Source organism: Lolium perenne, chromosome 5, assembly GCF_019359855.2.
Source record: "Lolium perenne isolate Kyuss_39 chromosome 5, Kyuss_2.0, whole genome shotgun sequence".
Taxonomy (NCBI): Eukaryota; Viridiplantae; Streptophyta; class Magnoliopsida; order Poales; family Poaceae; genus Lolium; species Lolium perenne.
Genome location: NC_067248.2, coordinates 14,129,119 through 14,156,888, shown reverse-complemented (window position 1 = coordinate 14,156,888; position 27,770 = coordinate 14,129,119). Strand labels below are relative to the sequence as shown.

The window sequence follows — 27,770 nt, the reverse complement described above, 5'->3', positions numbered from 1 at the left end:
TTAGTAAGTGCTCTAACCATTTCTTGTTCTTCGGGTACCCATACTTTTCTTGACGTGCTTTTTTGACAAGCTCTATGTTGCATATTCAGGGAGGACGCATCAAGATTATGAGCTCGAAAGTTCGGAAGGGGATCGCCTTCTCAACGCGCTCTCCCTCCTCGAGATTCATGGAGATGAGGCACGCCAAGGAATTGCTGATGCTGACTCGGGCCTGTCGCGACTTTTTCTATACTTCTTCTCGAAGAAAGAAGAACCCAAGACTTTTGCTGCTTTGGCCAAGTGCTTCAACTCTCAAGAAGATCTTGGACACGGTCTTCGACAAGAAGGTTTGAAGATTGGTGTTGAAGGCACCATCGCCTTGGTTGCTGATAGCCCACAAAACGTCGACTGGTCCAAAGTTGGCGATGTGCAGAAGATGGAGACGAAGAGATGGCAATCTTTGATCAAGGCAGCCAAGCCAAACTCGAAGAAAATCCTTGCCTTCCTTGGATGCAAGCCAACTCCAGCTCCTAGTTCGTCGAAGCCGGAGGTCAAGTAGACCACTGTCTTTTGTTTTGCTTTCTTTCTTTTGGCGACACCTGCCCCATTTGTTCATTAGGAACTCTTCCTTGTAATAGCTATGTAAATGTCTGACCTTATTAATGAAAAACTATATTGCCGAGTTATTGATATCAAAGTTTTTCTTTCCAGTTGATTTTTGACAATTATACCACGGTGCCTTCCTCGACTGCTTTGCCTGTTGTGTCCTTCTCGAAAAAGTCCTCTGCTGTCGAATATGTTGGAGGTTCTATAAGTGCTTCACATAATGAAGACGTGGACGATCTCCGTCAACAACTACAGTCAACGAAAAAACAAGCTCTCGTGATAATGGAACAATCTCGAAGATCATCTGATAATGAAAAACGAGCTGTTCAACAAGCTCAAGAAGCCATAGCGTTGAAGGAAGCTGCGGTTGCTGAGGCTGCGCAGGCTGCCTCCCGAGAAAACTGCATGCTTGAGTTAATGACTGAAGCAAGTCAGGAGATGGCGGGTATACTTCTCAAACTCATCCTTCCTCTTTTTCTTTGCCTATTTTTCTGTCTTTAACTGGTGTACTGTCGCCAAATAGGTCCCTTTTTAGACGCTGATGCCGAAGATCAACACGTTGACACAAGATCAAATTTCCTTATTAACCTTGCACTTGATCATGGCATCCTTTTTTGGGCTACTCCTGAACGCACCCGACAAATCATCAGATTTCAAGACCGCTCAAGCCAAATCCGTGAATTCCTCGAATTTTGTACCAAGACATTGTCCATGGTTTACAACTCCATGTTTCCTCGTAATGTCCAGCCTAAAACCCTTCCTGAGTTGATGGACAAATTCAAGGACTCGCATAAAATCCATGGTTTTGTAAGAGCTCAACTAGTAGCTGGTGCCAGATTTGCCCTTATCATGCTTCAGATTTGCCACTCCAAACTTGATATGACCAAGGTGGTTGAAAAAGTTCATACCAGACTGAGGCGACGGAGGATGGGTGTCGGTAGAATTGATGCAGTAGTTACCCCAGTGGCTGAAGAAATAATTGGCGATCTTCTTCGAATGGATGCCGACTTTTTTGCAGACGGCCACTATGCCGATTTTCTGGGTGCCTCTGCCGAAGAAGGCCAGGTCAACATTGACGATATATTAGGGCACGACTAAATTTATTTCTTCGGTAGATGACTTCTTTGTCGAAAGGAACTGTAACTTGTTGTATATATGTTGTAAAACAAAGATATATATATTTTTTCTAGCCCCCGAGTATTTCGGTGGCTATTTTCTGTAATGTATTTGTGAGGTTGAACCAAGGCAAATATTTTTATTGCGGGTATGAGCTCCCGAGCTTTTTGTTGATTACTATCTTGTATTTCTATTGTCTTGCGAGGTGCTTTGCACCAAGGCGAAACTTATCTTTTTGTAATTTGGAGATCTATATTGTAATTGCTGGGCGTTAGCCCCCGAGCGTGTCGAGAAAGAAGATGTATATCACCAATATCTTTTCTATATTGCAGCACCGCGAGCCCGCCTCATTAAAAACCTTTCCAGCCCCACTCGGTGCCCTGAAAAGGAAAAGAGTGCGTCTGAAAGCTCGCGGGCGTTTCAGTACATTGTATTTTTACAAAGGAGGACTATATTTCGACTCTAAGCATAGAACCGCCTGAGTTGCGCCACGTTCCAGGGATTTGGCTCTGCAACCCCTGTCTTTTTGTATTTTATCCTGTATGCTCCTCCTTCGATTACTTCTGTGACGATGTAAGGGCCAAGCCATGGTGACTCGAGTTTCTCATGACTTTTTTGCGTGAGCCGAAGAACTAAGTCTCCCACCTGGAAGGATCTTGGTCGCAAACGTCGACTGTGGTAGTTCTTCAAGTCTTGCTGATACTTGGTAACCCGTGATAATACTTCGTCTCGAGCTTCATCAAGTGCATCGACATCGTCTTCCAATGCTTTTTTCGAAATTTCCTCATCATATTCCGTGACTCGTGGAGAATCGTGCTCTATCTCAATTGGCAATACTGCTTCGGCTCCATGTACTAGGAAGAACGGAGTTTCTTGTGTCGCTGTATTTGGTGTTGTTCGTATACTCCATAACACGCTAGGCAACTCCTCTGGCCAAGTGTGTCGAGCTTTTTCCAGTGGTGCCAATAGACGCTTCTTGATACCATTGCAGATAATACCGTTGGCTTTCTCGACTTGGCCGTTGGTCTGCGGGTGCGCCACTGACGCAAAGTGTAGTTTGATACCTACCTCTGCGCAATATGCCTTGAATTCTTTGGATGTAAAGTTACTACCATTGTCCGTGACGATGCTGTGAGGTACTCCAAATCTGAAGACGATGCTTTTCACGAACTTAATTGCAGACGCTCCGTCTGGTGAATTTATCGGCTTCGCTTCTATCCACTTTGTGAATTTGTCGACAGCGACGAGCATGTATTCGTATCCTCCTGGCGAAGCTTTGTGTAATTTTCCCACCATATCGAGACCCCACTGAGCAAAAGGCCAAGACAGCGGTATTGGCATCAATTCTGCTGCCGGAGAGTGAGGTTTTGCGGCAAATCTCGGGCACGCGTCGCAAGTACGAACTATTTCTTTCGCATCCTCAATTGCTGTCAACCAATAAAATCCTGCTCTGAAAACCTTGGCTGCTATAGCTCGACTGCTTGCATGATGACCACATATTCCTTCGTGTACATCTTTCAGGATCATCCTTCCTTCTTCAGGTGTGACGCACCTTTGTAACACTCCCGAAATACTTCGTTTGTACAACTCCCCTTTGACCACGGTAAAGGCTTTAGAACGCCTGATAACTCGCCTTGCTTCAACTGGATCGTCGGATATTTGTTTCCGTAGGATGTATGATATATACACTTGCATCCATGGGATTTGTACCATCATTACTATGTCCTGTTCCTCTTCTTCTTCTGGTGCTTCTTTCGTAGCCCCCGAGGGTTTCTTGTCCTTCTCCTTCTTTTTTGGTTTCTTCGACTTTGTAGATCTCTCGGCTATCTCTTCCCAGAATACGCCCGGTGGAATTGCGAGACACTGCGACCCGATATTTGCAAGAACATCGGCTTCATCATTGCTCAGCCTACTGATGTGATTTACCTCGCATCCATCAAACAGCTTCTCTAGCTCGTTGTATACTTCTTTGTATGCTATCATACTATCATTAACTGCATCACATTGATTCATGACTTGCTGAGCCACCAATTGCGAGTCGCCGAATATTTTGAGCCGAGTTGCACCACAAGCCTTCGCCATCTTCATTCCGTGTATAAGAGCTTCGTATTCTGCCTCATTGTTAGACGCGTTTGGGAACGTCATCCGTAAGACATATTTTAATTTGTCGCCTTCAGGTGATATTAGTATTACGCCTGCTCCAGCTCCTTCCAATCTCTTGGACCCGTCAAAGTTCATAGTCCAGGTTCTCGATAAATCCGGGGGTCCCGTATTTTGTAGCTCCATCCACTCTGCGATGAAGTCCGGTAAAATTTGCGACTTTATTGCTTTTCTTTTTTCGTACGTGATGTCCCGAGGGGAAAGTTCTATTCCCCAAAGGGAGACACGACCCGTAGCTTCTGGATTGTTCAATATATTAGATAAAGGCGCCTCATTGACCACTATTATCGGATGCGCCGAAAAATAGTGCCGCAGTTTTCTTGCAGTTGTAATTACTCCATATGCTAGCTTCTGGTACTGTGGGTACCGCTGTTTTGATGGCGATAAAACTTCACTGATGAAATATACCGGCCTCTGTACTCCATGGAGTTTTCCTTCTTCTTCTCTTTCGACTACAAGTGCTGTGCTGACCACCTAGGGCGTAGCTGCGATGTACAACAATAAAGGTTCTTTCTCCTTAGGCGCCACCAGGATTGGTGGTGTCGAGATTGTGCGCTTGAGATCCTCGAAAGCTCTGTCTGCTTCTTCGTTCCATTGAAACTTCTCTCCTTGCTTGATCAAAGCGTAAAACGGCAATGCCTTTTCTCCCAGCCTTGCGACGAATCTGCTTAAAGCTGCGACTCGCCCAGTTAACTGTTGTATTTCTTTCAACTTTGTTGGCTTCCTCATTGTTACGATAGATTGAATTTTTCTGGATTAGCTTCGATTCCTCTTGCCGAAACTAAGAATCCGAGAAGTTCTCCCGCAGGGACGCCAAAGGAGCACTTTGTCGGGTTCAGCTTTAGGCAAAACTTGTCGAGGTTGTCAAAAGTTTCCTTTAAGTCCTTGATCAATGTTGATCCTTCTTTTGTTGTTATGACGATATCGTCGATGTATACTTGTGCATTTTTCCCAATCTGTGTTGCAAGACATTTCTGCATCATCCGCTGATATGTTGCTCCCGCGTTTTTCAAACCAAAGGGCATTGTTTTGTAGCAAAACACGCCATAAGGTGTTATGAATGCTGTCTTGACCTCATCCTCTTCTTTTAGTCTGATCTGGTTATAACCAGAATATGCATCCAGGAAGGAAAGACGTTCACATCCTGCCGTGGAGTCGATAATTTGATCGATCCTTGGGAGGGGAAAGTGATCCTTTGGACAATGTTTATTGAGACACGTGAAGTCGACGCACATGCGAAGGACTTTCGTGTTTTTCTTCGGGACCAGCACTGGGTTAGCTACCCACGTGGCCTCTGTATGCAACTCTTTGATGAATCCAGCTTCTCTGAGTCGATTAATCTCCGACAGCATGGCTTTGCGGTTTGGTTCCGAAAAACGCCGCAAAGGTTGTTTAATTGGTCTCGCTATTGGATCCAGGCTTAGGTGGTGCTCGGCAAGTTCCCTGGGTACTCCTGGCATGTCAGCTGGACACCATGCGAAGATTTTCCAGTGCTCACGAAGGAACTCGACGAACGCGCTTTCCTATGCGAGATCCATGTCTGCTGCGATGGACGTCGTTTTCTTTGGATCTGTCGGGTGAATCTGCACCTCCTTAGAATTCCTGGTAGTGTTGAAGGTCGGCTCCCTGAGTGGCCTTCCTACATCTGGTAATACATCATAATCAGTTGTTAGCTTTGACTCCATATATTCTGCCTGCATCCCGAAGGTTTCTGATAGTCGATGAAAATCCTTGTCGCATTTATCAGCTAACGCAAAACTTCCATTGATTGTAATTGGTCCCTTAGGTCCAGGTAACCTCCATAATAAGTACGTGTAGTGCGGTACCGCCATAAACCTAGCGTATGCTGGTCGTCCCAATAAGGCGTGGTATTGCGACGGGAAATCCACAACTTCGAACTCCAGCTTTTCTATCCTGTAATTTTCTCGGGTTCCAAACTGAACGTCGAGATTGATCTTTCCCAGCGGATAACTCGGCTTCTCTGGCGTGATACCATGGAAACGTGTGTCCGTAGGTTTTAAGTTTGCCAGGGATATGTTCATCTTCCTTAATGTATCTGCATACATAAGATTTAGACTGCTGCCTCCATCTATGAACACACGAGATACGTCGAATCCTGCGATTACTGCTGGTAAGATAAGTGCTGATTGCCCTGGTCGAGGAACTTGCTGCGGGTGGTCCGCTATTGTGAAGCCAATGTCCTGTCCCGACCAATTTAGGTACTCAATCGTTGGTGGAGGCATCTTTTCTGCCATGAACACTTGTCGCGAGATTACTTTCTGAGCCCTGTTAGACGGCCTGGCTTTCTGAATCATCGAGACCGCACCGTTGGAATTGGGGTCGACATACGGAGGTGGGTGTGGTGCTGCCGCTATTCTGAGCTGGTGCCGATTTTCGTCCGTAATTGCGGGAGGAGGTGGTAGGTGGATCTCACTCCTTGGTCCTTGAGGATTTCTACTTGCTGCTTGAGCATTGGCTTGCCCTGCGAACCTCAACATTGCTTGGAAATTTCGACAATCCTTCTGCAGGTGTCCTGACTGCCTCTTCCCGTTATTGTCGAGATAGAAATGCATCTGACATGGCCCGTTCATCATATCCTCGGGAGATATATACGGTCTCTGGAACCTTGGTCCACTATTTTGCCTGATATTTCGGGAATCATCTCTATTGTCGCCTCGTTGCTCGTTGCTTCTTTGATAGTCATCTCTATTGCTGCCTCCATTGTTTCCTCGAAAACCAGCCGATATTTGGCCAGGAGCATCATAACTCGAGAACTGTCGAGGAAAACGTCGTCTATTTTGAAAATTGCGACTACGGTCCTCCTCTGGTGACCTGTGCCGCTTATTGTGAACAGCATCATCTCCGTCTGCCCACCTGTTTGCTATCTCCATTAATGCTGATACTGTCTTTGGGTTGGTTCTTCCCAAATCTTCGACGAAATCTCCGCGTCGAATTCCTGCCACGAACGCATCTATTGCTCTCTCGTCAGATATGCTTTCTGCCGAGTTTTTAATGACGTTCCATCTCTGGATATACTTTCTCATTGATTCATCATGCTTTTGTCGACACACCCTCAGCTCTTCTAGCGATGCGGGTTTTTTGCAGGTGGATCTGAAGTTCTTGACGAATACGTCCTCGAAATCATCCCAACTATCGATGGAACCCGGAGGAAGCTTCTTTATCCAAGACCTTGCAGCTCCACTCAGGTGTACTTGAATGCTTTGCATGGCTGTTGCTCTGGTTCCGCCTATCAGCTTCACCGTCTCGAGGTAATCAACTAACCAATCCTCGGGATCTTGCAAACCATCAAATTTCTTGAAATTATCGGGTAACTTAAACCCTGAAGGCACCCGAGTTTTACGGACCCTCCTCGTAAAACATGGTAGCCCACACATATCTTCTTCAGCTATGTCTGGAGAATGCCGATGCTCCCTTCTATTTTGTCGTGCACTGTCTAATCTTGCTTGAATTTCTGTGTCTCTTGCCCCGCTTGTTCTCTCGGGAACTGGTGTCGCAATAGCAGGTCGTGGACTATTTTGCCTTGCTGATCCTTCGGGAGGTGAATTTACGAACGCCGCTCCCATGGCTCCAACTCCTGCCATAGCCATATTGTACAGTGCCTCTCTTGGATCTCCGGCAGGTGGTTTGGACGCGAGGATAAAAGCTTGCATCGCCATGTACCCCGCTTCTGGTGTCTTAGGAATAATGTTCCCCCTCGTGTCTATCGACATAAAGGACATGTCGAGGTTCTGGACCAGATTCTCCCTCTCAGCTTCGGGTATGTTGTTTAAATGAGATCTTGCCCTGTTGCGAGCTCCTCTTTGATTACTTCCCAAAGTTCCTGATTGTCGACTCTGTTCCGCTCTTCGCCTGCTTGACGCTGATGCTGCTTCTTGCCTCCTGTCTAGCGCGATCTTCTGTTTTTCAAGTTCTCGCCTAGTACGCGCGAGCCTATATTGATATGCTTGTAGTTCCTCTGGTGTCGCTGTTACGGTCATCGGCTCTGTGCCATTGATAGCTCTTTCCACTCGATCCCATACTACCTGCGGAAATCGCACCATCTCTCGCGTCGTCGTGCCGATGTATTTTGTCCCTAGGCCTCGCGTGAGATCCGCAGGATCGACGAACGGATTTCCCGCCTCGTCGAAGTTCTCTGATGTCTCTTCTTGAGGTCAACTTGGTTCTCCGATCGCGTAGATCTGATGATATTTTATTTTTTCTATTTTGTCGAGATTGGTAACACCGTCGCGTAGACTGGCGAAGACCTTTCCCATAGTGATGGATTTGTCGATGAAGTCGAGACTGTCGACACTGTCAGAATCGCTGCTTATATTGGAGTCCGCAGACGACTCGAAGGACATGTCGCTGAAGATCTTGGCGAGTTTTTCACTTGCCCTGGTGCTGATGAAGCGTGGTGACGGAATCTCCTCGTCACCTGACTCGATTGGTGATGTTGCGCTCGAAAAATCGGAATCGACCGCTGATAATCCCGACGAGATCGGAATTTCGAGACGGTACGCTCCTTCCTTCTCGACGCGGAAGTAGAACTTTCCGAACGTCATCTCCATGGGCTCCTCTAGATACGCATATGCATCCAAACGGGAGGGCGAGTGAGGAATAAAATCGACTAGACCAGTTTCGATCTGTTTACCTCTGTCCATCACGTTGCTTGCAGTTGACGAAGTCGACGATCTTGAACGTGCCATCGAGATCAGCTCCTTGACACCTCTAATTCCCACAGACGGCGCCAATTGACAAGGGATTAACTTATCAATGCCTACGGATTGTAGACTAGGGTTTAGTTGGAAGTAGAGGGCAAGTAGATCTCGAAGGTTTCAGCCGGAAAGTACTCGACGATTATGAAAACTAGGGTTACGTGAAGCAATGAATCGATCCTTTCTTTGTCCCTCGACTCCCCCTTATATAGGCGGCGGAGCCGAGGGTTTCGTAATACGCAAGTTACAGAGTCCGGGAGGGTTTCTGACCCGTCCCGCAAGATTACAAATCTATATTTCCTAATACAACTCTAGCTTTCCTTAATTCTATCTTGGGCTTCCGAACTTCATATCTTTCGAGTCATGGGCCTTCAGTAAACCCCGGGTACCATCTTTGGCAGGCCCATTGGGGATGCCTATGTCAGTGGTTAGCATCATGACCTTTGTTGTATCATTCTACTCGTGCCACTATGCATGCTTACCCTAAGCATGTATGACCCCCTTGACACCTCAATTATCATCTCCTTAGTGGTATGATGGCTAGCATCATGCACTTGGTGTATCTTAGTTCATCCATAAAACTATAGGTTGGGAACCCCTTGGATAAATACCTTGTTGAAAAGAATTTTTGAAAACCTAGGGTGAGTTGGACTTACCCAAGTATGTGTTTATGAAAGGAAAGGATCTTGGCAAAGATGGTTGGAAAGCGAAAACTGGTTTTCGAAAACTTTGGCGCCTAAGTAAATTATCATGCCAACTAACCCGCGCAACCACATTACCCCAACGTGGGCACGGGGCTTAGCTCGTAGTTTGTTCTTCTTAGCATGGGACACCGCACAACTATACAAGGGTAAGGTTACCCCCGAGTCCGGGTTGTCGTAGGTGGAGACAATCGTATAACGGGATGCCTTCGGGGCTACCCGTCCGGAAGACACTATGGGTCTCCTGGCTTGGCGGTGGAGCCACGCTCAAAGTGAGGTGAGCTGCCACGGTGCCGGGGAGCTACATACTCCATAGGGTAGGATCCCGTGCTAAGTCGAATAGGCGAAAGGCTATGTCCGAGTTTTTGTCATGGCATAGTTGATATGCGGGGATGATCCCCACATGATGAACTCGCGGATCTTGTGGAGAAAGTGTGCAAACTCTACAGAGTCAAAATCTATTCGAATAGCCGTGTCCGCGGTCATGGACGGTTGAAATGGTTCGTTTGCTTAGCCTGATGAGTTTTGGTTTTACAAAAGTGTTTGACAAAGGAAAGGAAAGAACTTGTTTTCGGAGTACCGGAAGGGTACGGGAATGGTTTGGTTAACCATACGGAGATGGTCGGAAAGAAAAATAAATTGGGTTACCCCTTCCTAGTGTTTTATGTTGTAGAACTCTTTTGAAGTATCTTCTTCAACAAAGATATAGAGATGTCATAGAACCCTCCTAGTGTCCCCTTCAACTGCGAAGTTGGGATGCTATATCCACAAGAGAAACTATTTCTCTTTCTTATGCTATATCCACAAGAGAAACTATGTCTCTTTCTTATGCTATATCCACAAGAGAAACTATTTCTCTTTCTTATGCTATATCCACAAGAGAAACTATTTCTCTTTCTTATGCTATATCCACAAGAGAAACTATTTCTCTTTCTTATGCTATACCCCCAAGAGAAACTACTTCTCTTCTTCATGCTACTTCCACAAGAGAAATTAGCTCTTCCCTCTTGTCATCTAGATTAGCACTTGTTATCTTGCACTCTTGCAAAGTACCATCTTAATGGTTTGCGAGTACAATTCCAATGTACTCACGGCTTTGTCCCTAGCTATTTACTTGACCAGACTTGGAGGAACACGACAGATGAAGAAGGAGTTGGCGACGTCTATGCGAGCTAGGAACGTCTTCCCAGTCAGTTGCCTGTAGGGTTAAGGCAGATGACTTGGGCTCTACGCTGCTGAAGTGATTTCCGCTACTCTGGTGATTGGATTAGGCCTTCGAGGCTATTATGTAAAGTTTGGTCATGAGACCCTTTTTGTAATTTTCTTATTCCGTTTTGTAAAGGATGATGTAATTTTGATATCAGTTCGGTTATGTGTTCATGGCGCACTGATCATGGGATCATGAACTGTATACATAACAGGGTATTTCGGACAGTTAGTCCGGGGTCCCCACAGCCTGCTCTTACAAGCAATGTCTAGACGCTCACGTGCTGAATTACTGAATGCACACAAAAGGAGATAGAGAAAGGTGGCCACACATCTCACAATTCTCCAATTGATTCTTGCTAGCGACTTGAACCAACAGCGAGGCTTTTTTTCTCGTCGGGAAAAAATTACCTTTGCCCACCGGTATTACAGGGTTTTAGGAAATAGCGGTTAAAATACAACCTCAGGTTTTTCAAACCAATTTATAAATTTTATTTAAAATTTATCAAAATTATTAAATTATATGATACCAATATGGTTCATCCAGTATTACAGTTTCCGGTGGTAACCGGAAAAACCGGTTTCTAGTGAAAATTGCAAAATTATCGGCCAGGAAAAAAAAACCCCTAACCAACAACATCTTTTGCTTCCCCTAAAGCTTCTCAAGTCAACAGTTACAAATGGCATCAAGCAGAAAATAAAATATCCAAATGACCGAAATTGAGAGCTGGATAGCTTCAGGATAGCACTGTGTCTCTCGTTCACACATCTCTGGACATGTGGGTGTATCTACAGCAGGAAAATAAAAGCACATTGCCTCCTAAACTTTACCATTATGGTTGAAATGGTGAAAATCCATGAAAACTATGGACGTATTTGGGTGGTTTCATCTAAAATTTATTGTTATTTATTTTTGGTGGACCTATTTTATATGGAATGTATATCATAAGTGACACCTTTCTGATAAAGATTATTTGGGGACGCCGACAAGTGGGTCCACACATGCCCAGTGTTAATGGTTCTATGTTCGAGTGCTACTAAGTTCAATGTGACGAAGATGGTTTTCAATTAAAGAGCATCTTGATGTTCAATTTTGTGGGAGTCATGTCGTTGTCACTCATTTGGCATATCTGTAATCCTAGTGTGCTTTTTTTTAACATAAGGCTCGAGAGCCCAGCTTTAAATTAATAAAGCCCTCAACCGGCTAGGATACAAAGGTGTTGATTACACAAACTTGAACAAGATAAAAGAAAGAGGCAAAACCCTAGAGGAACTACAAAGAATTCCACCCGGCAGTGCCACCAAAGAACCCTCATGAACAAGCTACGGAGAACTGCCGCGGACGGAGAGAGACGAGGCAAGCGAAGAGGAGAAGCACCAGCGTCAATGAAGTGAACAGGATCCGGCTCCAAGACCGCCACGCCGTGCTGCTGCCGAAGGAGGGACCCTTCCCTCCTCACCCAGGATCGAGGGTGTCGTGCCACCGGCCACCACAACACAAAGAGATGGTTGAGCGTCCAAAGAAAGCCCTGAACATGCTGAGTGCCACCACAAGCCTCACCATAGCCACACCCAAACCGCACCACCGTCATTGTCAGCACACCGATAGCCCTCTGTCCCCTTGACCCAAAGCGGCGCCTCCAAGGAGGAGAACGACGCGGTGCGCCATCATCGCCCGGCCGTAGCCTGAGTTTTCACCTGGGAAGAAGAGGAATAGGGGGAGGGTTACCTCACCGGCCCATCAAGAAGGAGAACGGCGAAAGTATCGTCGTTGCCGATGTGGCTGACACAGAGCCAGCCAAGAGTTTCCCCCGGCTACTCCCCACAGAACTCGCACGGACGCAGAATGGGCAGTCCGAGGACCAACCATGCCGTATCTGGCGCAGAGACACCGAGCAGTGGAGACGCCAACGAACAGACGAAGAAAGCGCCGGAGCACTACTACGCCGCAACCAGCCTACCGCCGGCTCCTCACCGTCCCCACGGCCAAGAAGACCGGCCAGCACCAGCGAACGCCACCCGCCTTCTGGTCGACGTCGCCACCCACCGTCCAGGGACGCCGCCCCGGCGTCCAAGCTCAGCCCGCCGAAGATCCGAGGGAACACGGTGGACAACGGAGCAAGGAATTCGCGTCCGTAAGCGCGCGACGGCCAGCAACATCACCACGAACCTGGAAGTGGCCAGAGCGGCACCTGCCTGAGGTACCAGATCTGGTGACTCGATGGGCTCGGCCGGGCCCGGGGCCCCTGCCCCGGCCCGCGCGCGAGGCGGCCGCCTTGGCCGCACTGCCCGTCCGGCTCCACTAGCAGGTCGTTGCGCCGCCGCCAGACCGCCATGGCGCCGTGGTCGACCACCCTCGCGCTGCGCCGCCCGCCTCCATCGGTCTGCGGCGGGCCGAGCTCGCGTCGCCGGCGGTAGCGAAGCTCCCGAGGAAGCCGCCGCCGCCCCGCGCACGCACACCCCGCAGAGCCTCCACGCCGCCGTCGAGCGGCCGCGCCGCCACGCCCCCTGCCCAGCGTCGCGCCTCCAAGCACCGATGCCGCCCGCGCCGCCATCACCACGAGGAGGAGAGGAGATGCCCCGCCGCCGCCGACGCCGCCCGAGCTTCGCCCGGTGGCGCCTCCTGACGGCGGCGAGGCAGGAGAGAGGAGGACGGGGCTTGCGGCGGCGGCGCACTAGGGTTTCGCCCCAGGACTCGCGCGAGCCCAGGACGAAACGTTTCCGTTGGTCGTGTGTGGCACTACTGGCGCTGCTCTTCCCTATCTAATACTAGTGTGCTAACTACTTAGTTAGCACCCCTCCTGATGTTGATGGCCAATGACCGGACCCCCACCTCACTCTATTGGCTTCAAGAGATTATCACGTTCAAATAACCATCTGAAATTAGATAGAACATGTGCCATCACCTTATTTACTATTTCCAGTCTGCCATCTTATGAGGTTTAGAAGCTCGGAATTTTCTCGACCCTAGCTAATTTGCTGGAATGGTGCATATGCAAACATGCAATCAAGTAGATTATGCTTTTATTTATTTTTTTACTAAAATGTTCACAAAACTCAACTAATTTAAAATTTTAACCGTCACTGAAGTGAGTCATGTGAAGACATATCGGAGAAAATCCATAAGTTTTGGTTTGTTGGATGACATTTGGCTTCTACTCCGAAACTCGTATCTACAGAAATTATTTAAAAATTGTTAGGATGATAAGAAAAAAAACATTAATTCCTGAAATCATTTGGAAAAAAGAAAGCATATTGTTCATCGGGCTCTCAGTTTTATCCGACAAATGCAGCTATATTTATTTCAATGTCACACTCCGGAAAAACAACTCAGATCAAGTATATTGATATGTCACATATGTTCGATCTGATTGACTCGGTGGTAAGGCAATATTGCTTGATTGAGAATCGACTCTAGCTAGTTGCACACAATATCCAAGAGACATTGAGAATAACAGAAGTTACACTATGCTAACAATCCAGCGCATGAGTGCTCGGTGGAGCATGCAATATCTGTTACGCTGCTACATCCTTGGTGAATAAGACAAGTTTCTTCATAAGTTCAAGAAGTCAACATTCGGCGTATGTTACAGGAGCTTCGAGAGAGCGTTGAGGTGAATCTCCTGATGCATTCCAAGTCTACCGTACAAAGGCACATGGACGCCCTTCACGAACTGTTTATTTCTCAACTTACGGAATTTCTGAATGCTTAATGTGCTCTTCATGGACCTAAATATACTGAAATATGGAGCGATGATGTACTAACTGATTCATACAATTATTTGGCACCTACTGTCCAATTAAATGTGGATCTTTTAGTTTCACAAAAAATGTGGATCTTTTAACATCATGGACATGCATGTATATATCCCTTTCAATTGAAGACGTAAATATTCTACCAAATTATTTGGTTCACCTTTCTAATTTGGATATTAAAGTAGAAGGTAGACGGTGGAGGCCTTGGGGTATCATTATTAAGAAATAACCTTCAGTGTTTTCTTTAATGAACACCTTAACTATTAAGGGGTGTTGTTGCTTGGTGGTATCCGATATGGAAAATAACCACCAAAATTAATATAGATAATATTATACTATAACAAGTGTAACCGGCACATAAATTACATGTGTTTTTCACATTGGCTGCCAACATCCAAATGAGAAAACCCTTGGTCCTGTGGATTTAACAATGAATTCATCAAAAACTATTAGGGTATTATTGCTAATGATGTGAGGGCTCTAGTCGGAGATTTCTATGATGGAAATTTATCCATGAAAAGTATTAACTCTTCATATATCACTCTTATGTCTAAGGTTGAAAATCCTACCACACCAGGAGACTTTAGACCCATATCTCTTTTGAACAGTGCCCTCAAGATCATCACCAAGCTTCTGGCCAACAGACTGTAGAAGATCATCCTGCGATTAGTCCATAAAAATCAATATGGTTTTCTGAAGAAGAGATCAATTCAAGATTGTCTTGGATGGCATTTGAGTACTTATTCCAGTGTCACCAGTCAAAAGAGGAATTTTTGATCTTGAAGCTTGACTTTGAAAAGGCTTTTGATAAAATTGAGCATACCTCTATACTAGAGATTCTTAAGGCAAGGGGATTTGGAGATAAGTGGATCAAATGGATCAGTATAATTTTACTCTTAAATGGAGTTCTTGGGAAGAAGTTTTACTGCATAAGAGGGGTAAGGCAGGGTGACCCATTATCACCACTGCTCTTTGTACGTGTTGCTCACTTCTTACAATCTGTTCTCAACAAAGCTATGGATCAAGGTTTAAATCTCAAAGCCTATCCCTTGCCCTTATTGCCCTGATTTTCTAGTCATCTAGTATGCAGATGATACTTTGGTGGTTATGAAAGCTGATGTGGCCCAACTCATCTACCTGAAAGCTTTGTTACATGATTTTTCTATAACTACTAGTCTGATAGTGAATTGTCACAAATCCAGTATCATCCCCATTAACATGAATGAAGAAAAGTTGAGGATCACTGCTACAATAAGTTGCAAAAAAGGAACATTTTCTTTCACTTATCTTGGTTTACCACTAGGAATAACAAAGCCATCTCCGGAATATTTTCTACTAATGGTGCAAAGAGTACAAAGAAGATTGTGTGGTATTGTTGATTTCCTTAATTATGGAGGAATACTACACATGGTTAAGTCAGTTCTAATTTCCCTCCCTATATTATTCATGTGTTGTTTGGATATGCCAATCACTAATAAAGATCAAGTAATCAAGTACATGAGGCACTGCATGTGGAAAAAAAAGAATTCTGGTGTGCAGGCTAGAGGCAATGCCCTAGTGTCATGGGAACAAAAATTGTCGACCCAAAGATCAAGGAGCCCTTAGTGTCTTAAATCTGAAAATTCAAAACAAAGCTTTTCTTCTAAAGAATTTGCGCAAATTTTATAATAACATGGATATTCCTTGGGTTCATCTAGTTAGAGGAACCTATTATAATGATGGGAGAATGTCTGAGAATCGTGTGGAAGGGTCTTTATGGTGGGAGACACAATTAAAATAGATTGATAATATAAATCATGTCTTGTGTATAGGAAAGGAAAGGAGTATGCGTATATACTATCTTGATAGTACAATGTTATAATGCTTGTTTTCACATACTCCAGGTTAGTCCAAGTTGTGTGCATTATGTCTGATATTTAAGTGCATTTAAATGAAACTAGGCATGTTCAGCTAAAACAAATTACTAGAAATTTAATAGCAGCAGCTATGTGCAAAAAAAAAAAACTAGTCTCTCGACAACTAAACAACAATGCACACTAAAAATCAAATCATAGTCTGGATGACACGGTCAAATCATAGTTTGAGCATATGTTGGATGACACAACTTGCATCATTTCTATATGCTAAAGTATAATCTCGTGATAGAATACCCCTGTTTGTGTGAACAAATAATGAGAGTATTTATAGTATTGACTTGTCTGAACAAATAATTTGTGTTCAGTTAATTTGTAGCCTTGGCTAGTTTCAGAAAGTTCGTCGCCAGAGCAAGATAAAGAAACTAAAGACAACACTTGTTTTGCTCAATTGAAAAAATATCTATCGTATTCACCAGGTACTGATCAACACCAATAAGAAAACACGGTTTCATTTATCAGCTGACTATGCAATTTCACTGCTAATAAGTTCATTAGTCAAGTCTCTGGATGTGAGGTGCGCAGGTTTCAGAATGTGAAACACTAGAATGTGAGGAGTACTTAGAGCTACAAAATCTTCACATTCTGACAGGCTGATTATCCTCCACCTGCGCCCCATCCTGAAAGAGGAAAGGAAAATGACCGTTGGAGAAACGTCTGGCGGCGCAAGTGGCGATCCCACTTGTACGACGCCGGCGACGATCCGGACGGGGAGAGAGGAGGGCTGGCTACCGGAGGGTCCTCTCGGAGGTCGTTTCTGGGTACTCCAGTCGTCCGACGATGAGGAGGATCACGATGACGGCGGGGTTTCGCCAGCCGACGAACGGCATCTTCTGAGATATTGTCGAACTCCCTCTACGGTGAGTGGGCGAGATCTCTCGGAGAAACCTTCGGACCTGGCGCGGCGTGCACGCAAAAGGGTCGATCGGCAGCGTGCTCAGAGCATGGCGGCTAGGGCGGCGATCGAGTTGGAAGATGAAGGTATGTTATCGCCATCCTTACGGCCGTTGGGCCGATCAGCAACAAAGAGTTTCAACAAGCCGGTGCTTGAGCCATCAGTTTTTCGGGATGATAATCTGCACGGGTGGACGGTCGTTCATCGGCGACGTTGGTCGCCGGCGCTCGGCACGAAGGTCCATGATCCGATATTGCCGCAAATTTTAAAACCCTCCGATAATCCAGCTGATCTGGGCCTAACCGAAACGCGGACTGACGGGAACGGTGTTGTGGCTCGAAGGGGCCCAATTACCAAGTTCCATCGAATTGTTCAGAACACGAAACAAATCAGATCCGACGGTGATCGGCATACGCAGCAAGTTAAGGTTGGCGGCGTCGCCGCTGGGCGTGCGTTCCGCAAATTGTTAGGGTTCGCTTGGAAAAAGATCGAAGCTGGGGCGCCGGTCGTTCAGCTGCGACAGCCTACTGCTTCGATGAACGGCGACGAGGGGCAGAATTTTAATCCGGGGCGTGGTGGATTCAACCATGGGCGTGGAGGTTTCCAGCCGCGAGGAGGTTTTGGCGGTGCCAATGGCCGCGGAGGTTACGCCAGGCGTGGCCGCCAGGGTCAGCGTGGAGGGCGTGGCGGGCACGGTTTTGTTGGTGCACGGAATTTCAATGGAGGTCGTGGCGGCCATGGCAACACAGGTAACAATTCGTTTGGAAGGAATTTCGTTCCTGGTGAAGCTAGCGGTACAGCCGGATTTAACAATGGCCAGGGATATCGCAATGAGAATTGGGGTGGTGGTCACTCCAATTTTCAGAGGGGAGCTTCTAACAATGGGAATAGATTTGGCTATGCTACAACTCAGCAACGGTGGAGTGAAGGAAACAATGCTGGCCGGGGAGGGTATCAATACCGAGCTAGGGCTAACCCAAGTGGAGGGGTGACGAGGGGTGGAATCGATGTCGACTTGTTACATCAAACAGTGCAAGCAGTGGTGGCGGCAGTGACAGCGGCTCAGAAGGCACCAGAGGTTGCTGGGCAGTCACAGGTTCAGGCTGCAGTGGCGACTGAGGCTGGGGTTCCAAATGCAGAGGTGGGGGTGTCGGTTGCGACGCCCACTGTAGCTCAGCAGCAAGGAGCTTCTCCCCAGGTGACAACAGCAACGGGGAAAGAAGATGAAGGGCCGGGTCCATCGAAGAAGAAAAAAGAAGAGAAGATGGGGTGTTTCAGATGCAAGAAGCCAGGACATTATATTGATGATTGTCCTTCGCCTTTTTGTGACCTATGTGAGTCTGTTAATCACTCAACCGCTGCTTGTCATCTTTTACATGCTCCCAAGCCTACGGCAATATTACATGGTTATGCCAATGAAGCTCTAATGTTTTTTGAGCTCTCATGTGGGGCCTTTAAGGCCAAAGTTGATAATCCTAAACTGGCTAAGGTCACTGTTGATGGTAATGCTATGACTATCCCAGAAATCATTGAACAGCTGAAGAAAATTGTGCCACATGAGAAATTTAATTGGGAGGTATTTCATTACATGGAGAATATTTTCAGAGTCAAGTTACCCAGCAAACAAGAGGTTCAGAGGATGAAGAATTTTGGTACTTACATTTGTACTGACAGGGAATCTTGCCTGTCCTTTGACCTTTGGTCATCTGTAGAGGATCCGCTCTATATGTTGCCAGAGGTTTGGGTAAGGGTCTCAGGGTTGCCCTCGGATATGAGATCGGATTATCTATCCCTATGGGGGTAGGAACTCTTTTTGGGAAGACCTTAGATGTGGACATGGCATATACTCGCAAGAACAGGGTACTTCAGACAAAGATTGGATGCTTGGATCATAGGCTTATTCCTGCCGAGAGTGATATGTTTATTAGGAGGGGATTTTACAAATTGAAATTTGAGGTCGAGACAACTAAGGGGTCTCAAGAAGTGACTATGGTGGAGGTGAACAATGACAATGGTGGGAATGGTGATGCTCACAATGGGGAAGGTAACAATGCTGGTGGTAATGCCATGGACATGGATCCTAAGAGAGGTGATGGTGATGCAACATCAAATAATCATGATATTGGTGAGACAAATGGGAATAATGGAGGAGATGGGATGATGGAGCAATTAGAGCATTTTGATGCAATTAAGATTAGGGCTTTGGATGTAAAACCTTCCCCTTCAGGTACATCTCCTTTTGTTTCAAATTTGAGTACAAAATCTCCTATTTTCATGTCTTTATTACATGTTCAAAACCTGGCACTACATGACGAAAACTGCACTGATTTTGGAGCAGATTCCTTGCTCAGGGGATCACCCTCGGGATTGCACCCGGGCGGGGCTCGCGAAACGGTGCAGCAGGTGGCCAATGGACAGCGCTGCTGCGTCCCATCGACTGCGCCATGCAGTCCGCTGCGGCAGGGGGAGAGAGGAGGCACAGGCCAATCAGCATCTGCCACGCACGCAGCGGTCGGCGGGGACCAACGCAGCAGCGGCCGGACTGCGACCGCATGTGTGCGTGTCGGCCAGGCCATGGCAGAGGTGGGATCTTCTGCGCCGGATGAGGCGCGGAGAACTGTGCTTCACGCGATTTCACCACAGAAGATCAGGGCGGCAAGAGAGAGAGCGCCAGGGCTGCAAAAAGCTGGTGGCAGCAATGATGCAGCAATGATTGGCCACTCATTGAAGCCAACTACTGGATCCTCTGTGGTTCATGGTGCTGCAGCTAATGGTATGTCTCAGGTTTCAGAAAATTTTAGTTTCTCCAATCCGAATTTTGTTGAGCATTCCATGTCGGGTTCTAGTTTCTTTTTTGACGATGGGAACATATCTGATGCAGGTTTGGCAAGTAAGCCTACATTAGTCAGTTCGTTGGAACCGACTAAGGGGGACAACTCGGAAGTGCTAATGGTGAAGACAAATGATGGACAAGGAAATGCAGGTCTGAAGATTTCATCGGGGATTGCCTTGTCTTCGAAGACTAATGGTAACGAATCTGTGACACACGACAAAATTCCTTCATGTTCATTATCTTTAATTGAAAGTTCATCTGATGTGGTGGCCTTTCGTCCTTCTACAGAGGAGGTTATTGCGTTTGGAGGGATTCCAAAGCCCACGCATGGAGTGAGGTCGAGTAACAGGCTGGGGGGCCAGCCTAATGCTGACATGCCTCAATTGGAGAAGGCGATGAAAAATGCGCAGTGGCGTGATGATTCCTTTAGTACAGGTCAGTTTTCAATTCCGAAACACTTTATTATTAATATTTCTGATTCTGAAATAGCTAGAAGAGCCGATAGACTAGGTATATCCTTAGGACAATCAGAAGGGGAAATAGGCAAATCTATTAAGGGGATTAAAATGGTGGAAGAAGAGCGAATTTTAACAATTTTGGAAAAAAATGAGACTGAGATTCAGAATAAGGAGGAAGGCTTGGAGACTCTTGTATTGTCAAAAGTGTCCACTCTTTGTGAGGATTTGATTGAGGATGATGATATCCCTGTGGATTTGGATGATCAATTGGATCATCTTAAACCAATTGTAAAGGTAAAGAAAAATAGACAGAGGAAAGTATATGATACCAGTAATATTCGCAAAAGTACTAGGAAAAGAATTAAAAAACAATTTTCATAATGCAGAATATAAAAGGAATTAACTGGAATCCAGGGGGTTTTGGTGATACTGCTAAGCATTTATTTGTCAAAGAGGCAATTAGGGAGCATAAATTAGATTTCATAGCCTTATTGGAGACTGGGAGATCTAATTTCTCTATTTCTTTTTTGAATCAACTAGCTGCGGGGTATAATTTCTCTTGGTTTTGTTTGCCACCTCATGGCCGTTCGGGGGGTATTCTAGTGGGAATAAACTCCGATACGCTACAAGTGTTAAAAGTTAGTACAGGAGATTTTTTTGTTAAGATTCATATTAAATGCAAGCGAGATGGATTTGAATGGATTCTGGTGCCGGTTTATGGGGCTGCCCAAGACATGCACAAAGCAGAATTTTTGTCAGAATTAGTGCGAACTTGTGAATCGGAATCATTACCTATGTTGGTAGGGGGTGATTTCAATATTATACGCAAGAGGGAGGAAAAGAATAATGATAATTTCAAAGCGCGTTGGCCCTTTGTTTTTAATGCTATCATTGAGCATTTAAACCTGAGGGAAATAGCTCTAACTGGCAGGCAATATACATGGGCGAGTAGGAGAGAAGAACTTACATATGAGAATCTAGATAGAGTTCTAGCTTCAATCTCGTGGGAACAAAAATTTCCATTGGTGACGGTTAGAGCTTTAACTAGAGCTGATTCCGATCATACTCCAATACTTATTGATTCAGGGGTGAAAGCATATCTGGGTAACCAAGCGAAATTCTCTTTTGCGCTACATTGGTTGCGACAAGAGGTTTTTTTTGACATGATAGTAAAGGAGTGGAATTCAGCTGTAGGTGGCACTAGCCCAATGGAGGTTTGGTTGAATAAGTTAAGGCATATTCGAAGATTTCTTAAGGGTTGGGCAAAAAATTAAAGTGGAAACTACAAAAAAGAAAAGGAGAAACTGTTAAATATCATAGAGAGTCTTGATTTGAAAGCGGAAACAACCTTATTGAATACAAATGAAAGAGAGGTATTAAAAAAGGCCAATGATAGTTTGAACAAATTAAGAAGAGAAGAGGAGTCTAAATGGGCCCAAAGAGCGAAAGTTAAACATATTCAAGAAGGGGGAAATAATACGAGGTATTTCCACTTAATAGCGAATGGTAAACACCGAAAAAAAATCCAATTAGAACAACAAGAAGGGACTATTGTTGGGGAAGATAATTTAAAGGTTTATATTACGGAATTCTATAAGAAATTGTTTGGGGCACCGGCACCAACCAATATTTCTCTAGTTGAAGAGGAATTTCAGGATATTACGCAGATTTCATCAATTGAGAATGAGATCTTGACGGCTCCTTTTACTGAAAAGGAGGTGTTTGAGACAATTTCTCAGATGGAACTGAATAAAGCTCCTGGACCGGATGGCTTTCTAGCTGAGTTTTATCAAAAAAATTGGGAAGTTATAAAGGATGATTTGATGGCTTTGTTTTCTCAGTTTACCGAAGGGGATTTGCCCCTTTATAAACTAAATTTTGGTGTTATCACATTATTACCCAAGAAGGAGAATGTGGTCCAAATTCAACAATATAGACCTATTTGTTTGCTGAATGTATGTTTTAAGATTTTCACAAAAGTTGGTACGAATCGCATCTCGGGGATTGCCCCGAGAGTTATTAAACCAACTCAATCAGCTTTTATGCTAGGAAGGAACATTTTGGAAGGGGTAGTCATATTTCATGAAACAATTCATGAGCTACATACTAAGAAAATGGATGGGGTGTTATTTAAAATAGACTTCGAAAAAGCATATGATAAGGTGAAATGACCTTTTTTACAACAAACTTCGAGAATGAAAGGTTTTGCTCCAGAATGGGGTAGATTAGTGCAACTTTCAAGGGGCTCTTTCCAAGCGGGTAATGGTAGGTCCATCTGCTTCTGGGAAGACACCTGGTTAGGAAATACTTCTTTGGCTCAGCAATATCCGTCCTTGTATAATATTGTACACCATAGGAATGTCACAGTTGCACATGTGCTTGCCCAACCACCTTTGAATATTACATTCCGAAGGGTATTGAGTGGTAGTAAATGGACTTCCTGGTTACAATTATGCAGGAAACTCATGATGGTTACTTTGAATAATGAGGATGATCGTTTTGTTTGGAAGTTGACATCTAATGGGGTGTATATTGTCAAGTCGATGTATGAAGATCTTATGTCTGACCATACCTCTTTTTTGAGAAAGTATCTCTGGAAGGTTAAAATACCGCTTAAGATTAAGATTTTTATGTGGTTCATGAGTAATAAAGTATTGTTAACCAAAGATAATCTAGCTAAATATCATTGGAATGGGTGTACAAAATGTGTGTTCTGTGGGGAACATGAGACCATTCAACACCTTTTTATTGAATGTCCGTTAGCTAAGCTCTTATGGCGTACGGTTAATTTCACTTATGATCTTCCACCTCCCACAAATATTACTAATATGTTTGGTAATTGGTTAAATGGAGTAGATAGATAATCTAAGGCTTTTATCCGGATTGGGGTTTCTGCTTTATGTTGGTCTATTTGGAGGGTCGGAAATGATATAATTTTTAATAAAAAATCCTCTTTTCATTTTTTGCAGGTTATTCATATGGTCTCCCACTGGGTCCACCTCTGGGCCCTACTTTCTCCGGAGTGACAGCGGGATGCCATGGCTTCTGGATGCACACGACTCCTGATGGTCGCTCAAGATATCTTGTGTCAGGCTGGTTGGCGACATACTAGAAGGCTATGTTGATCTGTAGTCATAGTATGGTTTGGTTTTGATGGTTGGTTCTTGTATCAATACTCAGTGATGCGTGAGTTGTAAACAATATTTTCTTGAACCTTATTTTAATAAAGGGCCGTGTACATCGTCATGATGCAGAAGCCGGGGTATACCCCCATTTCAAAAAAAACGTCCTGGTTTTGGTTAGCTAAACTGGGAGCTCAGAATTCCTGCAGTAGTTCAGTAAAATATTTAAAAGTAAGGGCTAGCTATAAACTGGAATGTTTGGTCCGGAATACGACTCTGAATCCGATTGGGATGTATCCAAATCAAATTCAATACATGGGCCGAACTTGGTGCCGGCCTATTGCCGTGCCCTCGTTCATCTGATCTCGGAGAGAGAGAGTTTTTTTGGTTACTAGGCATTAATGCATTATCGCCCCCATCGCCTCCTTCCCCACCTCCGGCGGTCAGATCTATTGAACTCCGATCTGACCGACGATGCAAGGCTCAAGGCTGGCGGCCTGGACCTGGAGGCCGGCGACCAGCTGCTGAGAAGCTTTGAAGCTCCACGGGTCGACCCCTCCTTGCAAGGACTGCCCTCTTGTTCTTGGTAAGCGACTGGATTTTTTCGTTGTCAGTAGGAGCACATCATCCTCAATCCTGAATTCTTAGTTGAGATTTTTATTGTTTAAACTACATGTATCAGATTTGTCCAATTATCTTGTTTAGTAGTTGATTGAATTGGGAGTAAGAACCACCTGAGGAAGATTTACCACCACCACCAGAACAACCTTTATCTCTGCTTCTTGAACTGAACAGCGACAATAGTTAGGACTATAGTTAGTTCTATTTTGAAGTAGCCCTTATATTTTGTAATCATACATGTATTTTGTAACCAATAGTTATGTATTTTGTAACCAATGTATTTTGTCTCAAGTCTACAACTTATACCGCTGTTTAAATTTTGCTTGGTTTTTCGCACCCCCAGATTTTTTTTCAAGCTCCGCCACTGCTGCCGCTGCCCGGCCATGGCGGCGAGAGGTCCCCGTCTCAACAAGAAGTTCATGGCGCCTGACCCCAAATCACCTCTCTCCGCCCAAGGCAAGCAACCGCCGCCCCGAGACAACCAAGAAGGCGCCGACCGCATCAGCAACCTCCCCGACGCCATCCTCGGCGAGATCATCGCCCTTCTCCCTGCCAAGGACGGCGCCCGCACCCGAATCCTCGCGTCCCGTTGGCGTCACCTCTGGCGCTCCGCGCCTCTCAACCTCGACTGTCGCGGCCTTGCCAGCCGTGGGGATGAGCTCGCCGCTGCCATATCACGCATCCTCTCCTCCCACCCGGGCCCTGGCCGCCGCTTCTGCGTCGACGCGGCCTACTTCAAGGGCCGCGATCTGACAGCCGCTGTTGACGTCTGGCTCCAATCCGCCACCCTCGACGGCCTCCGGGAGCTTCATCTATGGTACTTCCGATTCTCGCCACTGGTGCAGCTGCCCGCGTCCACCTTCCGCTTCTCACCCACCCTACATGCTCTCACCGTCGGAAAATGCCACGTTACCGACGGCATCACGCAGGGGCTTCACCTCCCCCTCCTCAATCACCTGACCCTCGAACAGATCGAGATTTCGGAATGCTCGCTTGAGAGCATCATTGCCGGGTGTCCGGCCATAGAGAGCTTGCTGATTCGTCACAGCTTCGGCTTCCGTTGCGCTCGAATCAACTCCCTCACACTTAGAAGCATCGGCTTGTGTGTGACTTCAGGAAACGAGATCGAGCTCGAAGAAATCATCATCGAGAACGCCCCTTCTCTTGAGAAGCTGCTTTCTTATAATACGCTGGCTAACCAACATATATCAGTATTATCCGCGCCTAAATTGGAAACCTTAGGCTGGATTCCTGATCGAGATGACCACACACTCATCTTTGGCTCCACGGTGTTTCAGGTAGATTTGGTCTTGCTATTTCATTTTCAGCCTCAGTGAAGCTTGTATGCTGCATTTTTCTTTGTGCGGTGAAACTATATATCATCTGCACATGTATATGGCCTAATGTTGTCTTGAATGCTTGATGAAGGGATTACATGTTGACCTCTTGACAACGGTGTTGAGCACCGTGAAGACCTTAGCATTCAAGATGCATGCTCTCAGTTTGGATGTAGCTATTGACATGTTGAGATGCTTTCCCTGCTTGGAGAACATGTACATCCAGGTGAAGTTTCTTCACTGATAGTTCACAGTTCTCAATTGATCTTTCAAGCTAGTCTGAATTATTAATTCTCCATATGTCCATGTTATTTTTCAGCCAAGTCCAAAACGGGGGAATAAGGCTTGGGGCCTTAAACACCTGAACCTTGACAGATGCCTTGACATCCGTCTCAAGACAATAGTGCTGTCCCAAAATCACGGCATCGTGTCTTTAGTTGACTTCGTCATATTCTTTGTGTTGAACGCGAAAGTGCTAGATTCAATAACACTTCTGGTTGCAGGCAGTAGCGAGGAGTTTATTGCAGAACATGGGGGAAAGTTTCAGCTGGAGAAAAGGGCTTCAAGAGGTGCTCAGTTATATGTTAGAACCGATGACTGTTTTAATAATGTTTGGGATATCAAGCATCTCCAGGATCGAACTGATCCATTCATTCGCATGTGCTAGAACTGGGTTTGGTCCTTTGAAAAGCTATTATTGCTTATCTCAGTTTGAAACTAAGTTTCATCTCTTGAGCTGTTACGTATTCTAGTTGTCTTTTTTTTTTGCGAATGTACGTATTCTAGTTGTCTTCTCTACTATCCATATTATTCTGGAACCATGTGACAGCATGACATACTTTAAGAGCCGAGGTGTTCTCCAAAATAAATTTGTAGCCCTGAAATTCATTTTCGTATCTTGGCATTGACTACAGTCAGGTTGAGTATCATAACTGAAAATCTAACACACAGCTTCCTTGTCTGTCAATTGTTCATGTTGCTCTAGTTTTCGCATAGCTTCAGTTTTTCTTGTACTTACCATTAATTTCTATGAACTTTATATATGCTTAAATTCTGTTTATGTTATGTTCATTGAAGTAGTACTCCCGCTCTTTGAATACTTCTCCATTAGGACATTTCACAGGGTCTCTAATGTGATACTTTGGGCATCTATTTCTGTGAAAACATGTTACTTTAAACAAAAAAATTAGACATCGTGTAAGCATAGTAGCATATCGATCTCCTGATGACAATTGTTGACAAATTTCTGTGAAGTTACAGTGCAACATCAAGAAGTGTGACAAACATAGATTTAAATAGACAAGCATATTTTTGATAAATGTGTTCGCAATGTTTTGGACATCAAGCATATTCGTGTTTTGGATTTAAGTGATTCGTTTGGATGTTGTTGTTCATGCTTGGTTTGTCCATTGTTGGAGCTTTTCATGCGTATCAGCTCACCTCCATTGTCCATTGCTTGGTTTCTAATCTCTAACAAACAAGAACAAAGAGGGTTTATAAGAGGTCAAAATTTTGCTAGTGACGAGCACATAGCTTTATATGTCTAGACAGTAATAACGAACTGTTGGGGATGTTTTGGCATCAAGGTCCGAAAACCACAAGTTTAGCCCAAGCTACATGTAGCTTATTTTTATAAAAAAAATCAAAATTTGTATTTTAAAGTTTTAAATATCATAAAATAAATCTGGATGCTGAAACTGTTGGGCTCTACCAACATACAAAATTTCAACTCAAAATATCTTATAATGGAGGCTGTGCAAACATGAAAAAAATCTTCCATTTACAATAGTCTCGATTTAGTCAAGTTTGCATAGTCTCGATTATAAAAAACTGCGCAAACTTTCAAAACCTGAAAATCTGTCAGATTTAGTCAAGTTTGCATAGTCTCGATTATATGGTACCTCGAGTTCATATTTTGCACAATGATAGAACTCAACATTTTGTACATCTATATTTATTTTCAGTTTCTTTTTGAAACTTTTAATTATCATTTTTAAAAATTAAAAAACAAGCTACAGAAATTAAACTATATATCATCGTCCTAGAAAATTTCACACTCAGCTTCAATGCCTCGCTACAGCCACCATTTTCTTATCTCATATTAATGTATTTTTAATTCCAAAATTTCTAAATTTTAAATCTAAAACTTTCCAGTTAACTAGAAGAGAAAATATGGCGATACCTGTTTTATTGGCAATGCGTTGGCGCGAAACCTGTGAGGGAACGACATGCGATGGCTATCAGAAAGTTGTGTGGCGATGTGAAAGAACGCCTTGCACATGCGGCGTGATCGTTAGTCATCGGCACGTTGCGGGTACGTGTGGCACATCGTCGAGCCAACTCCTTAGGTGC

The 27,770-nt window shown here is 44.9% G+C and overlaps 1 protein-coding gene across 1 annotated transcript; it reads left to right on the top strand.

Annotated features, from left to right (window-relative positions):
• Nucleotides 1–23,699: 23,699 nt before the first annotated feature.
• LOC127298935 (putative F-box/FBD/LRR-repeat protein At1g66290) lies at nucleotides 23,700–26,169 on the top strand. Its single transcript, XM_051328803.2, has 4 exons — nucleotides 23,700–24,046; nucleotides 24,425–25,379; nucleotides 25,510–25,644; nucleotides 25,738–26,169. The coding sequence occupies exons 2-4, from the start codon at nucleotides 24,465–24,467 to the stop codon at nucleotides 26,083–26,085; spliced, it is 1,398 nt and encodes a 465-aa protein (XP_051184763.1). The 5' UTR covers nucleotides 23,700–24,046; nucleotides 24,425–24,464; the 3' UTR covers nucleotides 26,086–26,169.
• Nucleotides 26,170–27,770: the final 1,601 nt, after the last annotated feature.